Below are 19634 nucleotides of genomic sequence, written 5' to 3'. Positions count from 1 at the left end.
TTCCTTCTCAAGTTATCTCATTTGTTTTTCTTGTTAGGGTAATGGTTAACAGGGTTTGGCGGGGTTGGGTTTTTTTTACCTAAAATAAGAAAGCTAGAGTTAGCCTAAATTGCTGGCATTTTAAGTATAACAACGTTATCAATCTTATCCCATTAGTGATTATGAGTTTTAATGATTTCATCTCTCTTTGATTAGCCTGGCTTTCCTAAGCAGCCTAATAGTTTCCACATAAGATGAATATACTGGAAAATGGAGTCCAGAAAGCTATAGACAGCTGTCTCTTCTGGCTGGTATGTCAGTGGTCCATTTTAACAAGGCCTTGGAAATCACTGCAAATGAGAGCAGCTTAAGCATGTCACACATGGCATACTGTACCACTGGAGTCCTCTGGAGAATTATTCATTTGGCCTTCTTGAAATGTCAGTCCTTTTGCTATAAGCACTTCATAATTATGTAATTAAAAACAGAATAAAAATAAACATGCTTAAACATAGATGCAATAATAAATCATAGGAGTTGATCTAGATTTTTTTTTCTTTGTAGTAAAAAATGACTTCCAAGAAAATAATTAAGAATTATATAAACCAAAGAGACAAGCTCTTGCCCCATGTCTCATCACAGTAGTTCTGTCTTCTATACCTCACTTATACTCTGGAGAGTATGAGACAGTACAAATGTAAGAGAGTACAAACATACCTATATTTAAACATATAGGTAAGTTTATTTTAAAAATATAATATATATATTAAACAATCATTATTTAAACATATAGGTACAACAAATAACAGGCAACTCTCAGTGGAGAGCTGTCCACCTTGGAACTTGTTGTCCTGCCTGGTCTGACAGAAATAATCAAATCTGATATGGGGTTTATCTTTCAGGGAAGGTTATAGAAATGGGATTTAGGCTGCTTTTGAGGCAGATCTTGCCGGAATTATTTTTTTCTATCAAATTATATAAATCTACACGGGATTTAATAAATTAAAACATCAAAATAAATTAATGCATTTTCCCCCTCTTCTAAGACTTTCCTGAAAGACAGTTGTTGGATGAGCTCTTGAAGAGAACAAGACCAAAATAAGATTTTTGGAGGTGGGAAATATAAAGTCACAATTGGCAACTATGCTTTCTCAGATCTTATAATGCAGTAAAATCTGCTTTTGGCTGAAGCTTTTTTCAGTAAGCAGAAAAAGCCTGCAATTTAAGTCAGGATTTTTGAAATTCTGCAGTTTTCAGATATTTTTCTGGAAAACCGTTTTTCAAATGAGGACTTAAAATATTAAACAGAAACAGAGTATCTCTTTATAAATATAATGCTGTTTGCAGATTCTATCACTGTAACCAGCAAAAGTAATACTAATTCATGTTCTAACTCATGTATCTATTTAGCCAGTTGCCAGATCCCACTTCTCTAAATGAAACAGAATTGCAGGGCTGTTCCGACTTTAAAAAAAACAATTTGTTGCTATTTTTTGCCATTACTTACTGTATCTAATTTAATTTCCAGATATTCGTTATATCACAAAAATATATATACAAAGCACTGCTGATGCCATTACACTTGATAGTATTGGCAGATCAGACACATGCAGGGTTAAAAACCTCCCATTCCCCTCAATGGCCCTGGGAGGATTAATCCACTAGGTAAAGGCAGCAAGTAGCTATATAGGAAAGCTGGTAAGCAAAGCTATAAATGTGGTCTCAGCAACTATAAAACCGCTGGCATGGCATCCTACCTTTCCAATTCCCACTGGAATACTGACAAGAGATGGGAATGTGCCCAATGTATTGAAAACCTGTCTAGATCCACTGGCTATAAATCATGTACTTGGACAGATTTTAGCTATTATTCAATATATATGCTTTAATAATCTTCCATGCCCTGCCAAAGTATTATGAAGTAGGATTGCTTCACATCTAGCCTACCACAATGCTAGGCACCACACTAACAATATTTTATGGGCCCTTGTTGAAGGCACAGAGTTCACTATTAATACTAAAACGCAATGTAGCTGCTCAAATAAGACATCCATTTAAAAGAAAGAAATACTTGAATTTATTCTCCCTTATTTTTGATTATTTAGGGAAAGTATTAGGGATGATGCATTAAAAATAGAGGCAATGTTTTCCCTAAAATACTAGCTCTGTTTTGTTTAAGCCACATTGAGATTTCAAACTCTGCAGAAAAATAACTTTTTTTTTTGGTAATTTTATTTATTTGTTAGTTTTATTACAAAGTACCAACTTATATCACTTAAAAGGCATGGTCTTGCCCCTAAAGATTCTATGGCCTAAGTCTGCACACTGGTAATACAGACTGTTGCACTCAGACTGAGCCCCAATGAATTAGTTTTGCCAGAAAAATACCCCATCCAAAATAAACCAAAATATGAAGAAGATAAAACATTGATTATATAAGCTGTTTTGTAAGTTGTTTTTAAGTTTGTGTTTAATTTGCAGTCAGAGTGGACATGTAAGTAGCTATATTTCAAATGGGCCAGTGGGGGTTGCTGTGAAGGTCAGATAATGGTAGGCTACTGTAAAAGGTTGGACAGTAAATTTAATTGCATAGAAAGACAAGTTTGTTTCTTAGGGACATGATAAAAAAGTTGTGATGTCATCTGGACACATCCTGAACTAGTGGTATGAGGGAGAACAAAATGGCTCAGATAGTTTCATAGTTTCAGGGTCGGAAGGGACCTAATAGATCTTCTAGCCCGACCCCCCGCCAGGGCGGGAGAACAACCCAAAAAACACCACTCACCCTAAAAACAAAAACGGGACTCAAATGAGTCCAGCCAGGTAAGTATCCAGCCTCTTCTTAAAGATCCCCAGGGTCGCATTGTCGGCCCATGTTCATCTTGGAGTCAATAATGACACCAAGATCCCTTTCCGCCTCCGTGCTCTCAAGTAGGGAGTTCCCCATCGTATAAGTGTGCTGCTGGTTCCTACTACCCAAGTGCAGCACCCTGCACTTGTCCGTATTGAAACGCATCCTGTTCCTGTCTGCCCACCCCTGTAACCTATCCAGATCCTTCTGCAATCTCTCTCTCCCTGCTAGCGTGCTCACCTCCCCCCAAATTTTGGTGTCATCAGCGAATTTAAACAGGTTGCTCTCCACCCCAACATCAAGATCGCTGATGAAGACATTGAACAGCGCAGGGCCCAGGACCGAGCCCTGAGGGACTCCACTACCCACCTCCCCCCAAGTCGAATATGATCCATCCACCACCACCCTCTGAGTGCGACCCTTCAGCCAATCTGCAATCCATCTGACCGTGTAGGCATCTATGCCACAGTCGCCTAGTTTATTAATTAGGATGGGGTGAGAGACGGTGTCAAAGGCCTTGCTGAAGTCCAGAAAGACTACATCCACCGCGACACCTGCATCCATGGCCTTTGTGACCTGATCATAAAAGGCAATCAGGTTGGTCTGACATGATCTCCCCCTAATAAATCCATGCTGATTGCCCCTGAGCATCATTTCTGATGCCGGCCCATCACAAATGTGCTCCTTGATGATCTTCTCAAAGAGTTTCCCCAGGATTGAGGTAAGACTGACGGGCCTATAATTGCCCGGGTCCTCCCTTTTCCCTTTTTTGAAGATGGGGACCACATTAGCTACCTTCCAATCGTCTGGCACCTGGCCCAAGCACCACGATCGCTCGTAGAGCCGTGCCAGGGGCCCTGCAATAACCCCAGCCAGCTCCCTCAGCACCCTGGGGTGGAGAGCATCCGGACCCGCTGACTTGAACGCGTCCAGCCCCTCCAGAAGCTCTCTAACCCGGTCCTCCCCAACCTGAGGTCTGAAGGCCTGAAGATGATAGTTCTGAGTAAGAAAGTGAATTTTCTTGCTCTCAACAGTGCCCAAGAATGTGGAGGAAGAAGGAAGATTGGAGAGAAATGTAAAGAGGCGAAAGGAGGGGCTCCTGTGTAGAACAGAAGAGGGAAATAGGAGGGTCCACCAGGATGAACCAAGAAAAGATGGAATCATGAAAACCAAAGAAAACCAATTGTCAAGGAGAGGGTGATCCAAAAAAAAAAAAAAAAAAGCAGCTTAGGTAAAGAGGGGTGAGAGACCCAGAGAATTGGCCAGATGAAATTTGTGAAGATAGCGAAGTGGAGAGGGCAAAAGCCAAAGTGCAAGCGGAGCATAGAATGGGAGGTGATGGTTTGAATGGCAGTTTGATGAATTTGGGGCTCGATTGAGAATGGTATCCAGAGAGAAACACATTGCTGGATGTGTCTGGAACAGAATTTTCAGCCCACCAGAATGTTAACATTTCAAAATTAGTTTCTGTTCTGAACTGAAAAGAAAAGCCAAAACATTAAAGCATTTCAGGAACAAAGATTTCCAAAAAACTTAACATTGGAAACACTGAAATAAATAGGAGGAAAATGATCACCATTTTCAAATAGCACATCAGAAACTGACGTTTTGAAACGGCATTTTAAAAATAAGAAATCAGGGTTTAATTCTAGTCAACATTTCTCCCTTGGAAAACATTAATTTCAACAAAACACAATTTTCCGATGGGAATTTTTTTGTTTGAAAAATGTCAGTGAGCTCTGTGGGTGTGTTGTATGTAGTAGAGTGCAGTGCCATGAAGAGAATTGGCTAGTACAATACCAAAAGCAGTACCTGTGTTAGCATGACATGCCACACAGACTAATTAGCCCTGCTGAAAAGCATTATTTACCAAACCACCCATCATGTTACAAGAAATAGTTCTTCATTGGCACAAAATGTCTGAGGATTTATGGACACTAATCAAGATTAACCAGAAACAAGTGTCGGCCTAAAAGTCCACGTGCTGCTTTGGAGTATCATGTTGTGTTAGTATGGATCTAGTTCTGTTTCCTTTTAATTAGAGTTGTGGATGCTCAGTGCCTCTGAGAATTGGATTTTTTCAGATCCTCTGGTTATATCCACTAAATTGTCTGTGAATTTAGATTCCTAATTTTAGACACTCAAATCTGGAAGTTGTTCAGCTTTCCCTTTGATTCACCTTATCATAAGATTACTCCCCTTCCTGCTACCCCCTTCCAGATTTAAGTAGAACTAAGTGAGTTAAGCCTTAAGTGTACTTGACTATAAATTTCATTGCTTTGTAATCAGCAGTTACTGATTTTCTCTGAGATTTCTGTCTATTACAAATAGCCACTCAGAGTCTGTTACGCTGGTTAACAAAATAATGGTTTTCTCTGTTAAGAATCTTGTGGTTTTCTACAGCAGAAAGCCAATCAAAATGAAATCAGATGCAGCTAATTGTGGCTTCACACAGGTACAGAAATTTAAGATTGAGAAGAGCTTTTCTTGCTTGGGTGGCTTCTTGTTTATTTTCCAATCTAGGCCTGTAAAGGTAAGTTACATAACCATCACCTGCAGAAAAGCTAATCTTTCTTTACAGTTACACCAAATCAAAGCATTTTCTGCCTGTGTGTTCAGCACTTCTGCTGTAGGTTCTGTGTCTTTGCCTTGCAAGATTCTGTCAGGTTTAGTCCCAGACCATTACAGCAAAGAAGATCTCATAACATAAGAAATCCTGAATGGTGGGAGGCATCCCTTATTGTTTTCTGTTCTGGAAAACATTTGCCTAGTAGTTCCACTGACTGTGCTGAATCTCATACATCGGTAGGGAAGGAAGGGAAGCTATGGCTGCCTGTCTTCCACATCTTGGAAAAATGAGCCTCATCCAGGTCCACAGGTGTGGTTCAGGTGGGGTGGAAGTATCCATCATAGAGCCCTACAATTGGATGATGGGAAGTTCACATTTTCGTAAGTCTGAAAGAATCTGGGCAGTTAAATCTTTCTCTTAAGCTTCTGTCATCTTTCCCTGTGGCAATTAAATACAGAACCAGAGCTAAGAGTAACAAATAAAGCTTTTCCCTTTAATAATGGGGAAATTTTGCCCATTTTTGTACTATTGTGTACACTACTATTATGTGTATGAAATAGCAAACCATTTGCTATAATTTTCCTTTCTGCTACTGTTTTTCAGGTTCACACGTTCAGGGGTCCACACTGGTGTGAGTACTGTGCCAATTTTATGTGGGGCCTCATTGCTCAGGGAGTAAAATGTGCAGGTAATGGCAATTCAGTCTTCTCTTCCTAAGACAATCCTAATGTTGTAAATCCTTTGACATACTATCTGTTTCAAAATCAACCCGTACACTTAGGCCAGGTACAGACATTACATTTTTCTCAGTATAAGTGATTGGAAACTGGTCTATACCCATAACAGAAGTTCAGCACTCGCAGACTGTTTTAAAAATGGCAAAACCCAGTCTAAGATTTGATCCCCTCACTAAAGGACAAATGTGTGTTTGGTTCACTAGTGATCTGAACTGTGCCTCTTACAGAAAACCGTGTAACTTAGATTGATTCCACCTTAGGCTTTTTTAATGTCTTTACCTAGCCTTAGGGTCTGATGGAATGATGTCCAAGTCTTTCACTGATAGTTGTTTTAGACATTTATATCACCAATATCGTGGTACTACTGGAGCACTTTCCAAGCATTCAAAGATGGAAATAATCTCTCTCTCCTTTTTTGCAGCATGGAGGAAAAATAGCTTGATGAGTTGTTAGGTTAATTTATTTTGTAACAAATTTGTGAAACTTACTGATGAGCTCAGTGTGTTATAGCTAATAATTACTTAGGGGGTAGATATTTTACAGATGGATATATTCAACTGGGAATGTAAACCATGAGTCCTTAATCCTAGTTCTTCTAACTAGTAGAGCATGCATTTTCTGTTTCATATTTGAGAAGTTAAATGAATGGATTGAAAAGAAAAGAAATGAAGACAGTATACAGCAACTTCATAACAGGGGCTATGTTATAAGGAATGTATGGATTTAGTCTTTCTGTTATAGCTAATAAAACCTAGGTAGAATAATTCAACAGTTTTATTGATATCCCCTGGAAGGTGAAAGGGAATCTGCCATTAGGTTTAGGCTGAAGACCAAGGTAATCAGAAAGCATGTTTCATTATATCAGTGCAGCATATGATGCTCCAGTAACTAAATTTACAAAAATGGTACAAAGATATGTTGATGTACAAATGCTGCATTTGTTGCCCTGGAAACTGAATTTTCAGGCTAATTTAAGAAAAGTTTCTCCATCGAAAGCTTTCTGAAATCTTGTCTTGGGCAAATAATATAGATTGTATAACAATGGGCAATGGTATAAACTTAGGTGGAAATAAATGAGCTGAAAGAAAAACTGTACGTAAAAAGCCTGGAAAGTGTTCTAGGTATTTGACATATAACATTTTTGTGTGTTTTCAGTGTTAGCAGACTCTCCAGTGTCCATAACATTTGCATTCACTAGTTACAGAAAAAAATGAAGGAAAAGTACAGTGATTTCTGTAAAAATGGCACTTTCTTTCTCGCTGTTATATATCCAGTTGTATAGCTATGTACTTCACTCATTAACGTTTTTTTCCCCCCCGTGTTTCACTATTATTAGGTTGATACAGCTAATAAAGCTCTGGTGAAAGGAGCTTGACTTTCACTCTAGCTTATGCAGCAACAATGACATTGTTTATCTACATTTTCAGAGAGGACTCTATTGTTGAGGATACATGAACATCACACAAGCTCCCTTTCTGTTCTCAAGTTGTGTCCGCAGTTAAAAGAAATAATGGGTATTTTTACTGCTATTTTAAATAGCTTTGATCTGGAAATTCAAAACAATCAGCATGAAAGGCCATAAAATCATTTTCAGAGTACAGCTAACAATATAGACTTTACCATCAAAGCTACTATACTTTTCCACAAGTTTCCTTTATAATTGCTCTTCAAATTAAGCTGTTTTCCTAGTTTGCATTCTAATGTAGATTTTTCTCACAAAGATCCTAAATTTTTCCACAATGGTTTTGGGAAATAATTATAGTGCTTTCTCTCTTTTTCTGTTTTGACTCTATACAGAAGTCATTATGCTAAGAGAATATAAATTATCATATTTACTTGAATCCAAGATGAAGCTTCCCCACCCCCACCCCCATTCAACATGGTGGGGGAAAAGAGCCTTGTCTTTGATTTGTGTTCATTGTGGGAATAGTAGGGGTGACAGCAGATGGCTGCTACAGTTCCATATCTGGACTCAAATTCAGAGTCAGAGCCACAGCCCCTGTGCCCCGCAGCCTTTGCCACCTGCCTCCCACCTCACCACCACTTACCTCTGCCCCCCCACTACAGCTTGCCCTCAATCATGGCTGCGTTCCATACCCTACTAGCTAGGCAATGGCTCTGGCTCCAGCCTGGACCTAAGGATGGTGCCATAGCTGCTGGCTCTGCAGCCACTGCTGCCTGGCTGGGTGGGGGCTGGAGCCAGCATGTGCTTTGTGCCCCAAGCTAAAACAGGGCCAGAGCTGGAGTCGTGACCAAAAGTAAGCAGCAGAAGTGGGGAATGACCAGGTGACATGCGGGGCCAACTGGAAGAGGTAATTCAGTGGGGGCAGGTGCCAGAGGATGCAGGCCATGCAGGGAGGGGCAGGTACAGGGGAGATAGTGGCAGGGGCAAATCATAGGGAGGCAGGTGGCAGTGACCACGGTGAGAGGGAAGGGTAAGGAGCAAGGTTCAAGCCACTTGACTTCCCTACTGCTTCCCCCCTCAGCTGCTGTGGTCAGGAAATTAATTTGAGATGCCCTTCCAATAATTAGATTCTATACGTGGAGGATTATAACAAATTTACACATTTTCCAGGTATAGAATCTAATTATTGGGAAATTGGCTTAAATTCCACGTCATACTGGATTTGGGTAACTACAGCATGTGGCTTTAGAGTTGCAAGCCTAATAGAAGATTTCTGTCTGTCTTTCTAAGGTTGTCTTACTTACATCTAAGGCTGTCTCACTTAACACCAAATAAATGCAGAGATCTTAATTTTATTTGTAAATCCCACTTCATAATACCAGTGAAACATGCTAGGGAATAAAGTATTTCTAAGGGATTGCAGTACTTCCTCAGTGGTTAAAATGATTTAACTTATGATCATAAACCTCATGCAGCACTTGAAACGTAATAAAGTCCTAGACATGCATCATGGGTGTCATACTTGCGTAAGGAATAGCAAATGACAGGATGTGCAGTAGTGAGATACCCACAGGCTTCACGTGACTGTTTTTGTGCTCTCAACTCACTGGTCAGAGACTACTTAGCTCACTTGGAGGTAAAGAAGAGAAAGTATCATGTGTTAATAAGCAAAGAGCCCTCTAGCAAATTGTGGACAAATGGTTTCTGAATTGTGGAAAGTTCTGTCATTTTCAGCAAGATAAAAGACAGGGGAAAGAACCTGAAAAGATAGTGTTATGTGCAGGAAATAGGAAATAGTGAGACTTTGAGCACATCCCTCACAGATAGGTAAGGAGCAACTAGCTTCAATTCCATGAAGAACCTTTAATGAACTGAATGTGGTTCTCCTCTGAAAAGTGACTGTGGAAATGTGTCACCTCTTGAACTTGGCAGACCTGTTCTTTGCATGTGTACAGAGGAGTCTTGCTTTCTCTGGGAAGAAAAATAACTTTTTACTGCAGTTCCCTGTGAGCCATCACAACTAATGGCAAGCTGGATTCTCTTCCTTGTTTTGATCAGCTGAATTGTTTATTTGTTCTAGTTAGTTGAACTCCTGTGCATGTGTGTAACTAAGAAGACATGAAAAGAGAGCTCTGGAAATCTGTTATTACTAGTGCACAAGAAGGAAAGATCTTAGGCAGAGCATCACAACCCAGACTGAGTTCCATGGGTGATGGATTATAAACAAATAATCCTTTTGCTTCTAAACTAAGAAATTTTTGTATGGAAACCATTGAGATGCAGTTACCAGGGAATCATACAATCCCATCACTTTCCGGAGAAGAACAGTACATTAAAAATTATAGAGCTGAGCAGGATGCAGCCCACTTGCATTCAAATTGAGCGCAGCGCCACTCCTGGGAAGTCCACAAAATCTGACTTGTGGTCTGTATAATAATCTCATTGAAAATGCTTGGTGGACAAAACTGTGCTGATTATATGTATTTTATACTTTCTAAAGCATTTGCTTTTTAAAGCAGACAATTACAGATCTCAGTAGGAATCTACTAGTTCTCAAAAGTGATACATATAACAGCTGTAAATGAATGCTGCATGGCAACACTATCATTTTAAGTCTTGCTCTCTGCAGGACAGAAAACATACACTGGAATATTATAGGATATTCCTGGATTCCCCTTACAAAGATAAATGTCACCTAATGCAAAAAAAAATAGCAGGAGGAATGGAATAAAAGGTAGTACAAGAAGATTGTTACTAATGGGATATGGATTATTTTATAACATAAGAACATAAGCAATCCTTTTAAAAATAACCTAGAGCCAGAACATTCTCAACAATGCATATTGGGCCATAGCAACTAGCAACCAGCATGCCATAGCAACTGGAATGCACTTGCTCATTCTTTTTTTAAATTTGGCATGACTACTTAATCTCCAGCTAGAATATGACCTGGTTTTTATCCATGTTCTGTCAGATACTACCCATACACATGATGATTATCTTCTCTGTGTCAAATTGTCAGTAGCCCTTTTATGGGTTGTGTATCAGGGAATGAAGTGTGATTATAGCCACCGTCCTCCATGAAATCCAATGATAATCACAATTCCAGTATCTCCCTGCTAAGTCCGCCAACTACGGCAGACTTATTCAATTTGAATAAGAGCAGATGCTGCCATCTTGACCACAAAGATTTCCAGAATCAATATGTTGTTCCTCTGCATTTCTTGAAACAGAAAAAGATTTCAGCCGTTCATAGCTAAGACTGGATAACTACTTTATGGTTCATGGTCTGGTGAAATGAGCTGGTAGACTCAGTCTGTTAATTCATTTTCCATTTTGTTAACTTCGTTATTTTTGACAATTGAACTATCTTTATGAACCATGCCTTTTCTTTTTTTGCATCCTACTGCACTCCCATACATTCAAATGAAGACTTCTCATTCCCTCCCATACGGATGAGAACAATACCTTTTGCCATGGAATATCCCAAACATGTTTTCCTTAAGGCTCCTGCTACAAGTAGGAATGGCTGAAGATGTAGCACAGTCTTTGAAAGTCATGGTGCCAGATAGTAACTTATGTAAATTGTCAACACTGGTAGTATGGCAGTTTATACCAGCTGAGGATCTAGCTGGTGAACTTTAAAAATGAATCCTTAATTAAATGCATATCTTACAAGGCATCCTTTGTGCTTTCGGTACTCATGCCAACAGCCAGAACAGTCAGGAGTGCAGTTAAAAAAAAATTCAAAACAAACTTCCAAATAAGCACCATGAGGTTTTTTTATGAATGATACATGTACATTACCATAAACACTAATGGGAGTTGTGTGTGTTGTTATAAAAAGCATTACATTAATAGTGATGGTGTCAATATGCTGTATCGGCTGCTAGATGGCTAAGTTGTTTGTATATTTATCCCTTCCTTTTCCCCTGCCATTACAATGTTTTAACATACTGTACAATAAGCTCTTTCTTTAGCATCATTTTACTCATTGCTTTTAATGAATAAATCATTCCATCAGTGAATTATATACACCAGGCTGATCTAAGAATATTAATTGAATATTAGTTGGCTTACATGAAAAGGAAGGCTTCTAGGTTTTAATGGACTTACTAGGTGTTTTCAGTACTGCTTCAGGCAGCATGTTTTACTATCAAGCACTTTCTAAAAATATATTTAAAGTGATCCAGCACTATTCATGCTGCCTTTTATATGCTCTGTATGATATCAACCTGTCACCACAGTACTAGTTGCCTATCTCTACTTGCCTTGTAATAGGTGATCTACCCCACTTAACAGAAGATAGCAGACTGCCTCTGGTAGCAACTGGCTGATATTGAAATGTGACTGAGCAGGAGCAGTAATTCTGCCAATACCAGAACTAGTTATCACAGTGTGGCCCAAAAGCAGCATTGAAGACAATGTTTTGTGATTACTTTTAAGCATTTATCTCCCACTTTGCACTAGTTTCCTTCTAAAACAATTTAAAAGTTCTCATTGTCCTGTTCCATGTGTAGGAACATGTTTCCCCTATTAAAGCTCTTGGGCTGGATGTTGCCACAATGTTCTACAGGTATGTAAAAGTGTGAGTGAGCACAGTGTCCTTCCTTCCTCCTCTGCCACATCTTAGGGTATAACGCAACCTTTATCCTTCCAATGAGGGGAGGCACAAGGCCTATGCAGTTCCTTAATCCCACAGAACTACCAGCGTCACCAAAGCAGAGGGCAGGGAAATGGATCTGGTCTGTGGGCATTGCCCGGTCTCCTAAAAGTATGGCATGTGTTTCAGACATGATACCACTAAGAATCTCCACTGGCCAACAACTCAGTTATTCCTAATAGAAATACTTCTGCCCCTTTTTTTCCTCCCTTTGCTTTCTCTTTGGTGGATGTATTGCCTGTTTCTGTGTTTCTTTTTTCTTCACCCCTAAACCACAAACTGATTCTACATTCAAAGGTAGAGGCATTCACTTCTGCACTGCACACTAAGCAATAAAGGCCAAGGTTGCCAGCATTGAAATACAGTTTGAAGAGGGAACACAAGAAAAGAAAAGGCCATGGAGATGCCATTCACAGTCTGCTGCTGTGGGAGGTGAATTTCTGGCAGAACAGTCAGTTCACTGATTTCAGAAATGAAAGCACAAGAGCCAGGTTGAGAAGGCAAATTCCATTCCGCAGATTTTCATTACTCAGAATTTGATTTTGTTCCAATTTTGAAGAAATTTTAAATTTTGTATTGCCTTTGAAAGGGAAAGATAAATCCTGGTGCTCAAGGAGTCTAGCTGCTGGGAAGCCTTAGAGATATGGATCCTAGAAACTAGGTACCTGGAGTCTAGGAGAGTTCATGTGCTGTCTCTCAGTCATAGCCTGTGCAATAATCATAGGAAATAAACCAGGAGTTGAAAAACCCTTTTGCCACCATGGACCCAGCCCTGCCAAGGTCTATACCTCAGCATTTCCCTAGCAATCAGCAGATGCTGCAAAGGGAATAGATTTTAAAAGGCAGGTGCTAGGACCCTGGAATTCCTTCTCTTCTGCACCAGAGAGAATAAATTGAATGTAGCAGGCAGTAAACCCTAGGGATGCCTCCTCTGCTACTGGGGCTGGAGCATGATAACAATTCCCAGATCCAGTCTGTTCATGGACCAGATACAGCCCACAGGCCATAGGCTGCCAACCCCTGAACTAAGCAGCAGAGCTGGCAAGAAGCCAGGAAAATTTCTAGCAGATGCCTGTCTGGGTTCTCTCAGAACTTCAGCAAAATAAAACCCATCCCTGCAAAACATTTTAGTAGTATGGAATTGAAACTGTAACATCTTATTTTTTTCCAACCAGTTCTAGAAATTACAGCTACCTAATTTTTTGGCAAGGGGGAGCTTCAGAGGAAATTCTCCCATGTCCCAGATTGTTATGTGTTTTTAGCAATTCTGCTATTGAATTGCCTACTAGGAATAGCCTTAGTGACTATAGTAGCGACTTGGACGAGGGGGTGAATAGCACCCTGTTCGAATTTGCTTATGATACCAAGATTCGGGGCAAGGTGGGCATGCTAGAAGGGAGGGACAGGATACAACTGGACCTGGACAGGTTATAGGGGTGTGCGAATATGAATAGGATGGGACTCAGTACTGACAAGTGCAGGGTACTGCACTTGGGCAGAAAGAACCAGCAGCATACCTACAGGCTGGGGAACTCCCCTCTTGAAAGAACAGTGGTAGAAAGAGGTCTTGGAGTCATTATTGATTCTAAAATGAACATGGGCTGCCAATGTGAGGACGCGGTCAGGAAGGCTAGCCACACCTTGTCATGCATCTATAGATGAATCATGAGCAGGGCCAAGGAGGTGATCCTCTCTCTCTATACGACATGGGTCAGGCCACAGTTGGAGTACTGCGTCCAGTTCTGGGCATCGCACTTCAGGAGGGATGTGACCAGCTTCGAGGGGGTCCAGAGGAGGGCCACTCACATGGTCAGGGGGCAGCAGGGCAGGCCCTACGGGGAGAGGCTACAGGACCTGAACCTGTTCAGCCTTCACAAGAGAAGGCTGAGAGGGGATCTGGTGACCATCTATAAACTTACCAGGTGGGGACCAGAGGGGAATGAGTGAGACCCTGTTCCCCGAGCGCCTCCCAGAGTAACAAGGAATAATGGCCACAAGTTGATTGAGAGTAGGTTCAGGCTAGACCTCAGGAGGTGCTACTTCACAGTCAGGGCGGCTAGGATCTGGAACCAGCTTCCAAGGGAAGTGGTGCTGGCTTCTCCCTTAGAGGTCTTTAAAAGGAGGCTTGATAATTACCTAGCTGGGGTCATTTGAGCTTAAGCTTACCAGGGGTCATATAAGCCCTAGTATTCATTCCTGCCCAGGGCAGGGGTTCAGACCTGATGATCTGCTCAGGTCCCTTCTGACCCGTACATCTGTGAATACTTTCATACATAAAGATACACCTTTCCATCAGTTTGGAAACAGTGACGCAGAGTAGGGCAAATTGATTTGGCTTTCATTAAACCTTGCTGTTGTCTGGTGCTACTTAAGAGCAGCCCAAGCCAGCAGTTGTACTGTAATGAATGTTAGATCAAAGCAACATATTCACAATGGTTATGAAGAATAATGCAGCATTTGTAAGAAAAAGATACTCATAAGTGGTCAAAAAACTGAAGAATGGCAAATGATTTTGTGTGCCATGGAGACCATAAACTTTAACTCTTATGCTAACAAAACAAATATTAGACTATTGAAAAAGGAAAACTGAATGATTTACTAGAGCAGTATGAAAGTAATAATAATGATCATTAGTGCCTGCATAATATTCATAACCAGAAGATCTAAGAATGACATTATCCTCATTTGTTCTTTGGGAAACTGAGGTGCAAATCCTAGGTCACTTGCCCAAGGTAGCGTGATGATTCATGCTAAGCCCATGAATACTATACATCCATTGTTATCTGAACCACTTTGGAAAACACCTGCTGAAAATCTATTGGGTATCTAAAATTGTTAGGAGCAATGAAACCACAGCATTTTGTGAGAAATTATACATGCTAATACTAATAATACACAATGTAAAATTAGGCCAAGCTGAACAGTAGAGAGATCAAATTCAGCAGCACTTAGAGCAGTGTGTTGTACAGTGCCAGCAGTTGCAAGTTATTGCATCAAACTTTAGGTTCTGCACTCACTGTATTGAATAGCTCTTAAAACAGAATAAGTTATCCATTACAGCAGGGTTGTCCAACTTGCAGGCAGGTGGGGGGTACACGTCACATGGACAAAGTCCCAGAAGCCATACAAGGCACGAGCTGCAGACTTGGGGCTGCTCACGGTGTGGGCAGCCCTCACCCTGGGCTCTACCCAGCCATAAGGGTAGTCTAGTGCTCCCACTTTTTCTCTCCCCCACTGTGCACACAGCATTGGCAGCCCAGCTTCCTCTCTTTTTGGCCATGCAGGCAATCTGTTCTGCCCCATGCCACACATGCAGCACTACTCTCCTCTCCTCTCCTCCCCTTTCCTCTCCTCTCCTCTCCTGGCCTCTGACCCACCTGCAGTGCAGGCAGCCTGGCTTATGCCTTGCTCACATAGCAGCTCAGCCCCACTCCCTGCCATGCATCCAGCACAGGCAACCTGGGTAGGGACCATATGTGCATCTCAGGCACCCCAGCTCCCTCCTGCTGCACCTCCCCACCCTTAGAAGCAGGGGCAGGAGGTAGAAGCCAGGGGGAGGGCAGACGAGTGCTAAGAAACCAGCTTCTGCGGCAGGAAATCACAGAGGTTTGGAAGAAAGGCAGTGGTGGTCTAGGAGCCTATAGGCCACGTGCTAACACTTTGGGGGCTGCACGAGGCCCAAGGGGTGCCAGTTGGACAGCCCCAAGTTACATCAGAGAAGTGCCATACTGGGTCAGACCAATGGTCCACCTAGCTGAGTGTCCTGCCTCTGACAGTAGCAAATGTGGATGCTATACAGTAAGAGCATCGAACCAGGTATCTCTAGAGTGATCTAGAGATCACTCTCTATTCAATACCCTTCCTGGCATACACCGTTTATTGGGTTAGAGATGCCAGAGGAAACAGCTCAACCATTCTGTTCAATAACCATTAATGTATCTATCATCCTTTTTGATTAATTTATCCTTTTTGAATCTGTTATAGTCTCCAACACCTCCTGTGGCAAACAGCATAAACTCTTTGAGTATTTTTTTACAACTTTTTGAAGAAAAGGTAAATGCACTTTCAATTCCCACAGCTTCCCCTCAAAGAGACAAAATACATACATTTTCTTCAATGTACTATATAAATAAAATGATGGTGCTATTTATTGTATCTGATATAGTTTCAATAGACCATGCTCAGCAACCAAATTTACCAGTAAATCATAAGCCAAAGGAAATCTAAAACTGACTCAAATCAGCAGCATAACAAATAGTGACAGCCATAGTGACAGCTATTTTATTCTCAGAATATTTTTATAACTTGTGCTCATGGGAAAGTGTTAATATATGAATATCATTTGGCTCTGCTCATGAATTAATATGAGCACGCTATTTCTTCTTTCAGGTCACTGGACTCTGGTCAGTATTAGTTGTTTCTAAAATATTAGGAAATCTTTTTCTAGGCCTCCTGGAAAAGTGCCAGGTTGTTTGTAAATGTAATACTTCTCATACATCTGTCACAGCCAGCCTTGGATGCTAGAGTCAGATAATATGGTATTAAAAACCAAATAGAGTCCCTGAGATTTTTTTTAAATCAACATCAAAAATAGCTGTTTTATTCCTAAAGTTGTAAGTTTTCTACCTGCTCATGAATTGCTAAATGTATTTTGATGAAAAATGGCTGCCACTGGATGACAGTATATATAATCAATTTATGAATCCAGACACTGAAATGATCTTGTAAAATGAAGTTCTGGGATTACTGAAGTCACGGACAGTTTGCTTCGCCATGTTTGGGCCCATGGTTTCACCCAATATCATTTAAATCTTTCTTTTATTCTAGGCTTTACTGGGAGATACGGTATTTTAGTTTTTGCATGATTTTAACATTTTTCCCTTTCTAATTCCCATGTAAGTTAATAGAAACACACTGATGGATTTAAGAGTAAATAAGGGGTAAATGTACTAAAGTGATGTTGTTACTCCAGATTTGTTTTGTTGGAACTAAAAGGTGAAAGTCGCCCTATGCATAAAACAAAGTAAACTCTTTTAGGTCTAAATCTTCCTTACTTAACTCATACAAGTTCAAATGAAATGAGTGAGATTATTTGGGTAAATTAGGAAAATACATTTGACAGCCTGATCCCACAAGATTCTGAGCTCAGTATAGCACAGAATTAGACTTTTTTGGCCCTTCTTAGCTGATTCAAAAACAGTGAGATTCTCTGATGCCGTAAGCTGTGTTGCATTCTGGCATGAAAAAGGAAGACATTTTGTTCAACAATATATAAGCTGTTTGTGACAGCCCCAAAATTTAGGCTGAACAGTTATTATAATAGGCTTGACCATTGGCTTGGAACTCTGCAGGATTCTGTGGAAGGCAGACTGTCAGTCCACATCCTTTTCTCTTTACTTGAAAAAGCAAAACAAGTAGTCACCTTTATATTGGTAGGTCACTGTTGTTACCAAGTTAACTTTTTTCCAGCCTTGGAAAGTGAGACTCATAACTGAAGTGATGCCATTCTGCCTACCTTCCATAGAGTATTGTGCACTCTGAGAAAGGGAACCTTATATCAAAAGCCCAATAAACTGGGTAAGTTTCAGCTTCTTTATTTGAAATAATAGCATATATCTTTATACAAATTCATTGAAATCTTACAAAGATTTTAGTTTTGAGATGCTGCAGGACTTCAGATGGCCTCATAGTTAGAAAGGGCCCAAAATGTACCTTTTATTCTTAAAAGATTCTGCAAAACCTAGTATTTGTAGAAATAGTGTTCTATCGTTTTTTTAAATATTAAATATGCTAAATACTTCTAAGCCTTAAATATTCCTCAGAAGTATTTGTGAAATTTGCAGCAGCAGCCTGGTATATGAAAACCAATGAAACATGAAAAGCAAAGAGCATAAGAGGAAGGTAATAAAACTTGTTGTTAAATTCTTCTAGTACTAAGGATGCCTGATCCAAAGCCTGATCAAATCAATGGGTTTAGCAAGAAGAGAAATAATTATAGGTATCTTGTAGAAATAGGGTTTTCAGCCTGAAAACATCTCTATTAGCTGAACATCTTAGTAAAATAAACCTTTGTTGTATGTTGATGCACATACTAACATAAAGACTATTTTAATTACAAATTCTTTATAAATACATGATTTTTTATTCTTATGTACATAAATATTAATTTTCCTTACTATCATAATAGCATAGCCCATCGATGGGTGGATTCTATTCACAATCCCAGGCCAGTTCCCATAATTAGGTGTTCACCTTTCCTGTTTCCTTCATACACTGGGGACAGACCTGAAAGAATATTAACACTGTTGTTTTAATATTAAAAACTTTTCATAGAGGTAGAATATAAACCCTTTGTAGTGTATTTCAATGAGTGCATCTTGCAGCAGTTTTAGAGATTCTGCATATAATAGTTGCCATATATAAGCTACTTGAACAAATACAAGATTATAGTTGCAAAGTCAAGTACTCAGAAATTATGAGGTACCAGAATTAAGATTGTCTGTGTATTTATAAGAAGGTCTGCTTCTGTGGAAACATTAAATGACACTCTTCAATATCATGAACACATGCTATCTTTACAACAAGATCCTCCCCTCAGTCACGTCACAGAATGGATAGTGTTTACCTAATGAACAGCTATTCAGTATTTGTTGTCTTTGTTAATTGTGCAGCCACAGGCCTTATTTACTGCACACTATTCCAACCTTCTCTGAAGGCAATTTCCTAATGGACTTTTCACCATAATGTCTGAGTGCTTCTCACATATTAGGCAGACAAGGTTATTTCAGTAAACACAATGAATGGATCCAGACCATGCCATGACAAGAAATGTAAAACCTGCCAACACATCTCCTCCACCCCCACAATTACTACACCCCACTACAGAACCATCAACATCCCTGGATCTTACACCTGCACCTCCAGAAATGTTATATCTCATCCAGTGCACCAAATGCCCTGATGGAAAATATGTAGGAGAAACCAAACAACAACTGTGTACCAGAATGAAAGCACATCAAAAATCTATCAAAATCAAGAATACCCAATTACATGTGGGGGCACATTCTCACTAGAAAACTGGAGAACTGTCTCTCCAGTTTCTCAGTTCTAATCCTCAGAGGGAATTTACAAAACACCTTTCACAGACAAACCTTCAAATTTTACTGCATCAACTTACTGGATACAAAAAATCATGGACTAAATATAGACATTGGATTTATGACACATTATAACTTGCCTGACATCTGACTCCCCAGGTAACCTTTCTGCCATTTGCCATCTATATTCATCTCCCTCCCCCCGCCACACACACACCTGTGTCTCACCCATCGACTACCTCAATTTACATTTTAATTGACTGGCTTTCTCGCATGCATACTGGCTTCTGGCTTATTTACTATTCCATCCAGGAAGAGCACAGACCAATTGTA

The 19634-nt window shown here is 40.1% G+C and overlaps 1 protein-coding gene across 2 annotated transcripts in view; it reads left to right on the top strand.

Moving 5' to 3' along the window:
• Positions 1–19634, top strand: part of CHN1 (chimerin 1) — a 171327-nt gene that overhangs the window by 136210 nt on the left and 15483 nt on the right. For both annotated transcript variants that reach the window (XM_006020804.3, XM_025200500.1), the window contains one exon: positions 6003–6087. In XM_006020804.3, the coding sequence (XP_006020866.1) occupies positions 6003–6087 (85 nt within the window). The remainder of the gene's footprint in view (positions 1–6002; positions 6088–19634) is intronic.

This window comes from Alligator sinensis, unplaced genomic scaffold (assembly GCF_000455745.1).
Source record: "Alligator sinensis unplaced genomic scaffold, ASM45574v1 scaffold321_1, whole genome shotgun sequence".
NCBI lineage: Eukaryota > Metazoa > Chordata > Crocodylia > Alligatoridae > Alligator > Alligator sinensis.
The sequence above is the reverse complement of the archived record's forward strand: the minus strand, read 5'-3'. Positions and strand labels throughout refer to the sequence as shown.